Here is a 12,629-nt window from a genome sequence, read left to right as displayed (position 1 = left end):
CATAAGAAACTTTAACACCTTAATGGTGAATGAAACTATTTTTCCGGATTTAAATCGCGTATATTTGTTTTTTCAAACAAACCGACGTTTCGGGCCCTTTACAGGTCCCATGGTCACGGGTCACCTTAATGGTGATCGTAAATAATTAGTGTTTCCCTTTTTTACTTACCTAGAAATTACGAGTATTTGTACAAATTAATATAGCGAAAAGACAACGGATTTACGTCATTATGTCCTATAAGTGCAAAGATAACTTTGTATCTACGTACTGGAGCGCTTAACTGATCGATCTTGGCTCATTCATTGTCAAAATATTTCGAATGGAACGCATTAAAATGTTATAACTAGATAACACATAAACATAAAACCATTGAAAATATTATACCGGTAAATACGGGTGTATTTTGCTTCACCGCACCGTAGTCGGATTATAAAGAGAAGTTTCAAATGTATAGTTTAATAGTCAGAGCAAAATATAGCCCTAAACCTAAAGGCCTGATTGGCTGGAAGGCTCTGAATTTGGATTTCACCGGCCCTTATGCAAATTTGCTTAGCGGTCCTTTTGTCATATTTTCGCCCAAAAAAACAAATATTGCAATAAAAATTGGAAATCAAGAGGACCTACCTTACAAGTATAAAAAACTATAATATACCTACCCTAAAAAATATTGATCACCAGTGAAATGTACAGTAGGTTTCGTTGTTGTGCATTTAGTATACAAGTTAGTGTTTTTTTAGTGATTTTATAGTGATGTGTAATTACTTGTCAATAGTTCTATCGTTATCAAATCGATGGCGTTCTTATTAATTTTAAAATTTTTGTATTTGTATTCAATAATTATATTTGTTGGAAGATTTTTATTGTGCTTAAAATGCATTTCAATTATTTTTTGTATGGTAGCAAAATGTGATGACAAGAAAGCTTGAAAAGTAGGTGTCAACTAAACTTCATATTATTCAATATATAACGTCGAGTCTAACAGATTTGGATTGATTTAATTAGGCTATTTCACTGAACGGTCAAAAATACCCGTTGTAAGACCCATTATACGAAGTTTACATTACATCTTATGATGTAACACAACATTATTATCATGTTGGGTACGTCTTTTAGATTCTCGTCTCATTAAGGACTAAAAGATTAATTTAGCATTGTTAAAACGAGTGAGGTTCCCTGGCAATTTTCTTTGAGTGGTAATAATTAAATCATAATTATTTTATCACACTAAATAAACGAGTTCCTAAACTTTTTGCCCTATAGTACTGCCAATACTGGCATATGGTCTCTACTACGATGGCTTAACGCATATATAACTGACATAGTATCCTTCTTTGTGTTCTGTTCTTTAAAACAAAATGTAACCGTGGGAGTTCCTTAAGGTTCTAATTTGGGACTTCCACTATTTAATTATTATTTATTAAAGACATTCCACAATGCTTTATTTACTCAACAGCGTTTATATTTGCTGATGATTTAAAATTGGCAGAATAGTTGAATCTGAACGTGACGTAAATTCGTCCAATTGGACCTTGACATCTTGTTTTATTGGTGTGACCATTATAAGATGTGATTATACAGGATGTAATCGTTAAGTGTACCCAAGCGATTATTCCGTAAACATAAGAAACATCAAAAACTTTTAAATTGATATCAAAAGTATGTTTGCCTAATGAGTAAAACGACATCAATAACTTTAAAAAAATAAAAACTAGAAATATCCAAAATTTTAACGTTATACGGCCGCTATACATCTAATATGGACATTCGTAGAGGTTTTAATTTCGAACAACTGCTTTGAACACAAAATTTTGTACTTACTTAATGTGTAAATTTTTGTATCATACCAAGTGACGGGACGTACAAGTCGTGGGCCTGGTGGTAAGCGACACGTCTGTCCATAACCGTTGCAGAGCCACTCAGAGCTTTAAATCATAAAGACTGCCACTGCGCCCGTCACCCTGAGACATAAGTTGATAAGTCCCATGTGCTTGTAATTTCACCAAAATATATTATAATGCTCTGGTATTAGTACATTGCCTCTTGAAGTACGTACCATAGCATCGTGTGGTGTAAACAACTACAGCAATTATCTGGTCTCAAGCTAGGGAATTCCCTGTACTATGAGTACCAGAGCAACGGAATTCACCCAGAACACCCAGATTTTACCAATTTAGAAAAGTTGGGTTGTACTTCGTCTATTTCCAGACTATGCAGTCTGTACTATCAACAAAGTTGAAGCCTTGTCAGTTTTGAAACAGTTTTCAATTTTACCTAACCTCGTACATTGTTTTATTGACCTGTTATAATGAAAACATTTTGTTTTATAATTGTAAGTCAATGGTTTATAACAAAAATTTTTTTTGCTTTGCATGTGATTGGTTGACAAGAACAAGCAAGCTGCGGGGGGTCGTTAGTGACCGTAGTTGCCTGCACGCAAAAAACCCATAAGGTGATAAAGTGCTGAATTTGCTGACAGTACAACGACTGCAGTGGGTTTGTGGATACTTTTGGTGCATCACTATCGTGTTACCAAAGAACTGCACAAGACTTTGTTTGCATTACGTGAGCAATAACGTGGCAATGTCTGCTTTTGCAATATAATAATATCTAGTTATGCATGTAATATTATTAATACTCGTGTTTTTACTCCTCGAACGGATATCTCGTATCTTACTCAAATTAAATACATTTCTCACTACCTTGAATTACATCATTGTGTTCACGTGTATGTATAGTAAATCGCAGGTTATATGCTTAGATATAATATGAAAATATCTATCATCATCCACTGAGGGTTTCCATAGTCTGCCATGCTGGTCCAGTGCAGATTGGGGACTTAATGATAATAATAATAATAAATCATTTATTTGGACATCTATGGCCCACTTGTTAGTAATTACTTAATAAATAAATTAATTAATAAATACCAAATGTTTGATAGGAGTTGTTTTGTCAATTGGAGGTCGACGGTCCGAGTTACTGTGGCGACATATATGACTATAATTTCTAAGCTACGTAAATTTTTGAATGTTTAGTAGCATTTTCAAACCTTTCTAAACCTATCTCCAGAAAAGTTGTTATTTTGCAAAAGTGACCCTTACCAAGGGTACGACATTTTGAAAAAGATAAATAACGTTACGATTAAGTAACTTTATTATAATAATATATCCTGAATACAGGATGTTAGATGGCTTACTGCAATCTAAAACAAAACAAATCTTTAACAAAATAGAGGATTTTATACAAAAAAAGTACAATGCTCAATAAATATAAAATAATAAAAATCTTGCTGTTATTTTTTCAACTGTATTTACAAATGGAATGAGTATGGAAAGGCAAATAATTTTCTTAAAGAAAGCTATTATTTTCCTTATAAGTATTATATTATTCATTTACTAAAACTAACAATATCATACGATGTTTGTAATCAACTACTTAACATTCTGTATAATACTTCAATCCCATGGTAATTAAATATTATTCAAAATCTAGCCAGATTGTGTCTCTTCACAATCTACTGATGCAGCGTAGCGTGATGCGGCACAAAGCTGGCACAGCATTAATTCATTGCATCACGTGTGTGTGATTAGATCGATAGGCACGTACTGTTTAGTTTTACATCTGGGAGGAGAATTTGCTTCAGTATAAATAGTTTGTGCTCAGTATCTTCAGCATCACAAGCAGCGACAGAAGCACACGATGAACACACTCGTGGTGCTATCTGCATTGGCAGCTATAGCCACAGCAGCACCGACGGTGCCTGAAAACCACTATAGTGGTTACAGGCCATTGTCGTATCAAATCACGCCCACTTTTCGCCGAGAGAAAAAGTCACCTGTAGAGGCTCACAATGACGCTGTACCTGTGCTAGAAGTGCCTCAAAATTTACCTCGCACCGAGCCCAGCCATATGTTTGAAGTATCATCGAGAACCTTTGGCTCGAAGAAACCTATAATTGTCAAGAATAAATTGGGATACCACTTGTATCGTGACTCCGACGAAGAGCAAGCCCAGGCTGATTCTCAAGAAAAATGTACAAAGGAAGTCAAAGTTAAGCTTTGTGATGAAGATAATCTGCAAGCTAAGTCAAGTAACCTGAACGAAAATTTCGCAGTCGGCGAAGTTAATGTACACCAATCACAAAATGAAATGAAGCATAGTATCAACATGGCGAAAGAAACGGTTGAGAACCTTCAAAAAATGTCTCATTGGAAGCACAGCGAATTTGGTCCTGACGCAGAAATACATAAAGATATCGAAGTAGCGAGACAAGCACTTGCACACATTCAGCAAAATTTCGGCAACTTAGAATCAATGAACATGCGAACCGCGATTTTAAATGATGCAGAAGCTTTGCAAGACGCTCACTCACAAATAGCAAAAGATGAACGCATGGCACAATGGCAGGAAGCTATTGACAACATTCAGAAGAACACCGAAATAGCCAGAAATTTAGAAAATAGTTTTTCATTGACGAACGACCATGCACATTGGTCTCATATTCAAAAGCCAGATATGACAACACAAGAGAAAAGTAGCGATGTAAAGAACGCTGATAGTGTTAAAATGTTAACGAAGAAGAACGAAAACTTAGATTTTCCTCCTAAAGAAGCTAAAATCGAACATGAACCATTACATGAAGAAAAGAAGGCTGCATCTGAAATCAACGAGGTAAAAATGATGACTGAACATGAACTCAAAACGATTCCTCGTAATGATATGCCAGTAAAACCATTCGAAGAATTGTCACAAGATACACTATTTAGGTCTAAAAGTGATCTGTTAGGACAGAATATTCATACAGAAATGCACGAGGGACCTAAGGACTCTGACTTTGATTCTTCTTTGAAGCGCCCCGTGGCTGCAGTTCTCGACAAAGAGATAGAAGCCAAAGAATCGTCCGTAAAATCTACAGAACTCATAAAAATGGATGCTGACAAAGTTTTAATATCTACAAACGACAAACTAATACCCACAATGAAGTCAGCTGAAGTGAACCATGACCCAAACCAACATAATGCTCATGAACTTGTTATGGAAGTTGAACCAAAAGCCCTGGAAAATAATTTGAAAAATAGCAAGAGTGTATCGATTGAAACTGATTTAGAACACGTTTCCGCAGTTGATCAAAAGAAAGCAGAGCTAAAGTCTGATTCATTAACACATGAAAAGATGACTAAGTTTATTTCGTCAACGTCTGGAAAATCTGAAGAGCATCATGGAATGGACAACCTTCACAAAAAGTCAAATGAAAATAAAATACACTTCCAGAATACAGCGGCAAAGTCTGTTGATCAAGCTGCACACATGAGTGAACAAGTCAACTCAAGGGTTTTGGCACCAGTTGTGCACCACCATTCCGAAACTGATTTAACTGCGAAAATGGTGGAACATCTCGACGCTGAACATCGACACCAGTTACATAATCTCCACCCGCAGCCGAAAGCATGGCAAGCTGGTCAGATGGCTTCTATGAAAAATGCTGCAATTGAGCAAAACTCTTCAAATTTCGATTCCCATCCGCAGCCGAAAGTATGGGAAGCTGATCAGATAGCTTCTATGAAAAATGCTGCAATTGAGCAAAACTCTGCAAATTTCGATTCCCATCCGGAAGCGAAAAACTGGCAAGCTGACCATGTGGCTTCTATGAAAAGTTCTGCGATTGAGCAAAGCATTGCAGATTTACATAACCCGGAAATGCAACGAACAACTAATTTTTCACCTATGTCGCACCATTTTCCGACACAACATCAAACACATTTCTCCGGCCAGGCTCATCATCACCAGATTCATCATCCTTCACAGCTTGGTCACTTGCACACCATGCATCATGGATTGCCATTCAGAGTTGCTGAATCATTAAAAGAAAAGGCTGCTGAAATGGATAATTCTGTACAGTCGACGCTCCAGGTGAATACTAATGAGCCATCTGGAAAAACTGCTCTAGAACACAATGTCACTTGGAAGCAGCAGCAGGTGGGCGCTGCCAGAGGAGCTTACGGAGCTTATGGATTGGGTGGTGCTGGTGTTGGGGCCATTGGTGCCAGTATTGGTTCCGTCACCGGAGGGAGCTCAAGTGGACCCGGTGCCATTGGTGTCTTCCCTCATGCTAATACAGGAGGCTGTGCTATTCCATTGCTTCTTAGTTGTTCACCTTCTGTTGTGTCTGGGAGCCTTGCAAAGGCCCACTCTGGCTATGGAGCTCCCGCGTACAGAGCAGGGGAAAATTTCAACTTTCACTCTAAAAGGGATACCAAGAAGAGTAATGAGATCACCGCTGCTAAAGCCCAGAGGTCTCCTACCAAAGTCATTCAGAAGATTCCTTACGCTACAAACAAGAAGAATTAAGATATTCAATTGAAACTAAAGAAAGGACTGTCTAATGCTATTTTTGTACGTTTATTTATTTTATTTTGTACTTTTTTGTAGTTAGATAAAAGTGACACATCACAAATAAAAATGAAATAATGATTATAATAATATGTGTATTTTTTAATAGTGTTAACACGTACAAATGGTGTACTTGTACACCTGCAGCGATTATATCTGACCGCGTATCCGTATCCGGAGTAGTAGATTTATTTATCATTTTTCAACATTTTTCAAGTTAAATAAAAAAAAATTAAATTAAATACAAAAAAAGTTAAACAAAAATAGCTAATAAATACAAATATATTATTTTTATGACACTAAGTTACAAAAAAATATTTGCTTTTTATAGATATATGCATACGAACAATAATGCGAAAAACTTAATATTTAATTGACATCGAATACATTTTTGATGAAACGGTTGATATGATAATGAATACCTATAGTCATCATTCGTTATACACACATATGTCTCGTTGCAGGGCACCGGTCTCCTCTGAGGAGACAATTTAGTTCATTTTCTACTATCCTGCTGCTGGTATGTTGGGGACTCCAAACGCATTCGACATGTTATGCAATAAATTAGCTTTAATAAATCGACACCAGCAAGTAACACTATGTTAACTCGAATTATATCGATTTTGCGTTTTTGGTGACACAATATTCCGCTAATTTAAACTAACTTTAAATTTAAGTAAACAAACAATAATAATAACCATTTACATTATAATCTATAATGAAGTTGTAGTAAAAAAGTAATTAATACGTACACGTTTAAAATTAAAAAGTTGTTGCAAGTTTCCCTTTTATAGGCTCTGGTAAAAAGTTGCAATTTTTAAGTTAATTGTTCGTGTTGAAATAATTAGTTTTACTGCTATAATCATGATAATGATGATAACTAAGTTTCAAATGTGTGATACTTAAAATATTTGTAGTACAGTGTCAATGATTTGCTGAGCATGTTGTAATTTGATTACCCAGTACACGAAACAATTTGCAGAGACTTTATTCTCGTCATATATATGCAATTCTTGATTCGTTAAAATTGCATTCACTATGCCGCACGTCACTATTTACTTGTTATTTATTTCATTAACATTGGCTTTATGCAGCCCCGTAAATCAAGAAAACTGTAGTGAAAATATCGTAGAATTAAACGCTACAGAATCAGAAGAAGGTATTGATGATGTGAACGGCAATACAACTAAACCTTCAAGATCTTGTACAACAAACGTATTGGAAGATAATTTGTCGCCGAGTTCCAGTCAAAGCCAAGAACATGAACCACAAAATCTTCCTGATATAGGAAAAGAATATAGACACGTTTTGCTTAACGTTGGACCAGCGTACCAAAGTGATACGTCAGGAAATTTAAAATCAATGGGAGTAGAAGTGAGTAACTCCAGAGGTGTCCTGTATCCTCACGTGCATTCAAAGCTTTTTGCCATGTACAATGCTGGCTACAACGTGAACTATCTACCTCCAGTGCATTCTACATATATTCATGGTTTGGTCCCTGAAGAAGATCTACAAAAAGCTAATTATGAATTGGACGTGTTAACTTCCCAAAATGCGATGTTCACGCCGGAGCAAATCAGAATGACAAGGATGATTCATTCGCAAGATGAGGAAATTTTAGCTCAGTTGCAACATGACGCAATAATGAAAAATATATTGCCCATGATGCCCGTTCCGTCGGCTCGGTTGGCCGCGGCGTCTACGAGTCCCTCTTCTACATATTCGTACGATTCTGCACCGGCTATAGCAGTGTTCCCATATGGAGCTGGAGGTGGCTGCGCTCAACCCATCCTGCTAAGTTGTAGTCCAAAAATTACCTCAGGTACTTTGCAGCCACTGGCTCCAATTAAGAGTGCAGTTGCCACCTCACCAATAGCGTCATCAGCTTACAGGCAGCCAGCGACGGACCATGAGAGTAAAAGTGACCATAAACAAAGTTCTCCGGGCAAAGTGAATTTAAGCTCTTAAATAAGCCTTAATTATACTTATTATGTCTATATAAAATAATCTTACCAGTGAAAATAAATACAATTGAAATATCTTTGTGAGTGTTATTCTATTAATAAGTTTGTCCTTGTAACATATTTGGTTATAAAGTAAAATTATTATTAGATAGGTACCTATTAATAGACAAAATAAATAAAAGTGGAAATTGGAAAGGTTTTTTAATGGGTTAATGGTTTCTATGAATGTGTATGTGTAATGTACGTATATAATATAATATATACGTACGTATGTGTATGTATACATATATATAATATAATATAAGGAAAATATATAAGAAACGTAGGTAATATTAAATTATGTGCTTCGTTTTCTTGTCACAATTATTACAATATAAATACAGAAATGAGAACACATAATTTGTAACACGACGTAAAGGCAAGGTATCGAGTTATTTTATTAGGTTTTCGCGATTGCTACGCATTGGAAATAAATCTATTATTCCGTTATTAACATGTTTCTTTTTATTTCTATTCGCTTTTTAATTACTAAATGTAATTTAGTAAAAATACATTTTTTATACTATTTTGCAAACCGTACGTAATGTAATCTGGAATGTTTTTTTTTCTATTTCAATTAATAACTTTTAACTATAGTGAACTAGGTGGTTTACACTTTTTTTTTATGGCACCAAGTGACGGGACGGACATGTCGTGCGCCTGGTGCTAAGCGACACGCCTGTCCATAGCAATTGTAGTCACACTCAGAGCTTTAAGTCACAAAGATCTGAGGGGCACTGTCACTATGCCAGTCACCCTGAGACATAAGTTGATGAGTTCCATGTGCATGTATTATTTATATTTATATTATTTCACCAGCGCCCTTACCCTTCAAAACCGGAACGCAGTAATGCTCACATTACAGTAGAAATAGGTAAGTAGTAAGTAGGTAGTACTTTACTGGACGAACAGTCTTACAAGGAGCTATACTGATGTTAAACTGAGCCCTTTTAAGGGCCCGAAACATTAATAATAATAATAATTCACATACTCAACATAGCCTTAGAGGAACCCTGCGTCGCGGGTGCCACGGACACACACATAGACGACCACAAATTACACCCAAAGTCACGAGAGAAATAAATGAAGGCCATGCAAATATTTCTCCCAGCCCGGGAATCGAACCTGGGACCTCTGCATGGCAGTCCGGTGTGGTAACCGTTTCGCCACTGAGGCAGTTAATTAATTTTTTTTCAACCATTGATTTGTTTCAAAAAATAAAAAACAAATATGTGTGATTTAGATCCGAAAAATAGTTTCATTTCCAATGAGTAAGATAAAATATCTTCTCTTCCAGTGACCGATAAATGTCCACCAGGCCACATGTTAGGCATCAACCTTCAATGCATCAAGAGACGCAAACCTATTGATATCACCAGCACCGGATGGGCAGAATACAAGGAATTCGATGAAGTATCCTTTAATTTGGAATCCAAGAAGATTAAATTAAATGGTGGATCAACAATTAACAGCACCTCTATAAGTAACGAGACTACTCACGATCATGATAACAACTCTGAAAATGGATCGGTATCGCAGGAGAGGAAAAGGTATCTTTAAAAGGTATTTTTCAAGCTACATAAGGCCCACTATAAGTTTCCGGAACTGGCACTTACATAAACAATATTTAAAAATTAATCACAACATTTGAAAATAGAACTCTTTGGCTGTAGAATACAGTTTGTTTTATCTGACTGTTATTTGTTTTTAACCGACTTCAAAAAAGGAGAGGTTCTCAATTCGACTTTATGTATGTTTTTTTGTGTGTAAGTTACGCGAGAACACCGGTATTTGTGAACCGATTTTCATGATTCTTTTTTTCTTGGAAAGGGGGTAATTCCATAGTGATCCCATTTCATTTTGAAGAAAATCCTTCACCTCGAATGGTGGCTGTTCACGCATGAAGATTCATTTTTATTAATAGCGCCTAAATTTTACTAAGGAGCAATTATTTTAATGGTTGATGTTTCTCCAATTCAAGGCGTTTTTCTCTTCATATACTTTGAGTAGTGAGAACCGATTTTTGTTATCTCCAATGTCAAGTCCTGTATAGTGGCGAATTTAAGGATATTTCAATAAAACTTAGCAAATAGACGTAATTCAACGTACTTTTGAGGTCGGTTTTTTTAGTACTCTGTACTGAGGTTATTATATTGTGGCGTCATTTTAGAAATTGGTTGTCTACATCACCATGGATTTAACTCGTGAACATTTTCGTAGTCTGATTTTCTACGACTTTAAGTGTAATTTTACAGCTCAGCGGAGCTTTGCTCGGCTACAAACAGCTTTTGGCGATGAAGCACCTTGCAAGACACCTATTTACAGCTGGCTTGCAGAATTCAAACGCGGTCGTGTGAATCTCAGTGACGAATTTCGTGATGGTCGCCTGTCCACTGCTTTGAACAACAAATACATCGATGCTGTGCGCCGTATGATCAAATAAGACAGGCATGTGACATACCATGAGATTCGGACATCTTTTGGCATAGGCATGAGTCAAATACAATCAATACTACACAAACATTTGGGTGTGAAAAAGGTGTGCTCTCGGTGGATCCCACACAATTTGACTGAGGCTCAAAAAACGGATCGCGATGCTTACTAGATTCAACGAAGGCGCGTCAAATTTGGTGTGGGATATAATAACAGTTGATGAAATATGGATTTATAGTTACGATCCTAAAACAAAGCAGCAATCGAGCGTATGGGTCTTTCGAGATGAGCCGAAACCAACCAAAGTGGCGCCGGCCAAAGTGCCTCTAAGCGGATGATCGCTTCTTCTTTTAATAAAACTGGGCACGTGGCTACTGTTGCTTTGGAGAATCGTTGTAACGTGAATAGGGATTGATACACGACCATTTTCTTGCCGGAAGTTATTAACTAACTCCGTAAAAATAACCGTAAACGCAGTGTCATCTTGCATCACGATAATGCCAGTTCTCACACGGCCATACAGACAAATGAATTTTTGAAGGTGAACAACGTTTACCTTATGAGCCAGACTTTTATTTATTTCCCAAAATTAAGAACCAGTTACGCGGTCAACGATTTTCATCACCTGAAGAGGCTGTCGACGGGTATGAAAAATATGTTTTAGAGATTGTCACGGAGGTGTGGCGTAAATGTTTTAAAAATTGGTTCATACGTATGAAAAACTGCATTAACGCTTACGAGGAATATTTTGAAAAACAATAAATTCATTTCTCTCCATTTATAGTATTTTTTTCTAATTCATTACGGAAAGTTATAGTGCGCCTCACGTATATCTACAAATAAGTAATATAGACTGAATCTTAATTCTTGTAGAGCAGTGGTGAAAATAGCATTATATGACAAAATGCCCATTGGCATTTTTAAGAAATATGTGAAGTACAGTTCTAACACATACTTAAAAAGAAATAGTATACATATATATATTATATTTATTTTTAATATAATATATTATATTTATTTTTAAGTACGTGGTTCGTAGAACAGTGATTCACATATTTCTTGAACATGCCAATAGGCATTGTGCCATAAAATGCTATTTTCACCATATATAATACATTTTTTTTGTGGTGTTGTGCACGTAAGTCCGTTCTTTTAATTATAGTGTCCTGTATTTAGGTCTGCATGTAGAAAATTTCTGTTGTGAAAACAAGAAGAACCTTCTGTTTGTATTTTCCTTGTATTAATTGTGACTTTTTGTATTTTTCCTGTACAATAAACTATTAAATAAAAAATAAATTAATACAAATCATCACGCCTGTCTTCCACCGGGGTAGGCAGAGACTAAGGACCTCCACCTGCTACGCTCCTGGTAAACCTTCGCGTCCTCCACTCCCATCAGTCTCTTCATACATATCCGTTTATTCTTGATGTTTTTAACCCGGCCATTTTTAAGGATATCCCCAATTTGACTAAGATATGTACGCCGAGGTCTACCTTTTCTCATGTAATATAAATTTGTGCCGTCAATCTACCAACATTCATTGTTTCTACTGACCAAACCCCCATCTTTATAGAGGGGGATGCTCCTGTTCTTCATACGAAACGATTACGGTCAAATAAGTAACACTCGACCAAATCAAAAGACAATGTGACGCATGAAGTTTCATTCGCATCATGCATCTTTTAATTTGGTCGAATATCTTATTTGACAGTAATTGTTTCGGACGAATGTCGGACGAAGAACGAAAGTAGACCCCTGTCGCCTACCATAACCATTCCAAAAACATTCTTATTTCTATGTA

At 36.2% G+C, this 12,629-nt stretch overlaps 2 protein-coding genes across 2 annotated transcripts; both read left to right on the top strand.

Annotated features, from left to right (window-relative positions):
- The first annotated feature begins 3,700 nt into the window (after nt 1-3,700).
- Nucleotides 3,701-6,349, top strand: LOC113237031 (centriolin-like). The gene has a single exon (XM_026473272.1). The coding sequence runs from the start codon at nt 3,701-3,703 to the stop codon at nt 6,347-6,349; it is 2,649 nt and encodes an 882-aa protein (XP_026329057.1).
- A 1,060-nt stretch (nt 6,350-7,409) lies between these two features.
- LOC113237214 lies at nt 7,410-8,458 on the top strand. The gene has a single exon (XM_026473556.1). The coding sequence runs from the start codon at nt 7,430-7,432 to the stop codon at nt 8,357-8,359; it is 930 nt and encodes a 309-aa protein (XP_026329341.1). The 5' UTR covers nt 7,410-7,429; the 3' UTR covers nt 8,360-8,458.
- Nucleotides 8,459-12,629: the final 4,171 nt, after the last annotated feature.

The sequence above is a fragment of the Hyposmocoma kahamanoa genome, unplaced genomic scaffold (genome assembly GCF_003589595.1).
Source record: "Hyposmocoma kahamanoa isolate Upper Pololo Valley unplaced genomic scaffold, ASM358959v1 93, whole genome shotgun sequence".
NCBI classification, from domain to species: domain Eukaryota; kingdom Metazoa; phylum Arthropoda; class Insecta; order Lepidoptera; family Cosmopterigidae; genus Hyposmocoma; species Hyposmocoma kahamanoa.
The sequence above is the reverse complement of the archived record's forward strand: the minus strand, read 5'-3'. Positions and strand labels throughout refer to the sequence as shown.

Bases quoted from the DNA above. Each gene is read 5' to 3' on its own strand.
- LOC113237031 (XM_026473272.1), top strand. From the start codon at position 3,701: ATGAACACACTCGTGGTGCTATCTGCATTGGCAGCTATAGCCACAGCA.
- LOC113237214 (XM_026473556.1), top strand. From the start codon at position 7,430: ATGCCGCACGTCACTATTTACTTGTTATTTATTTCATTAACATTGGCT.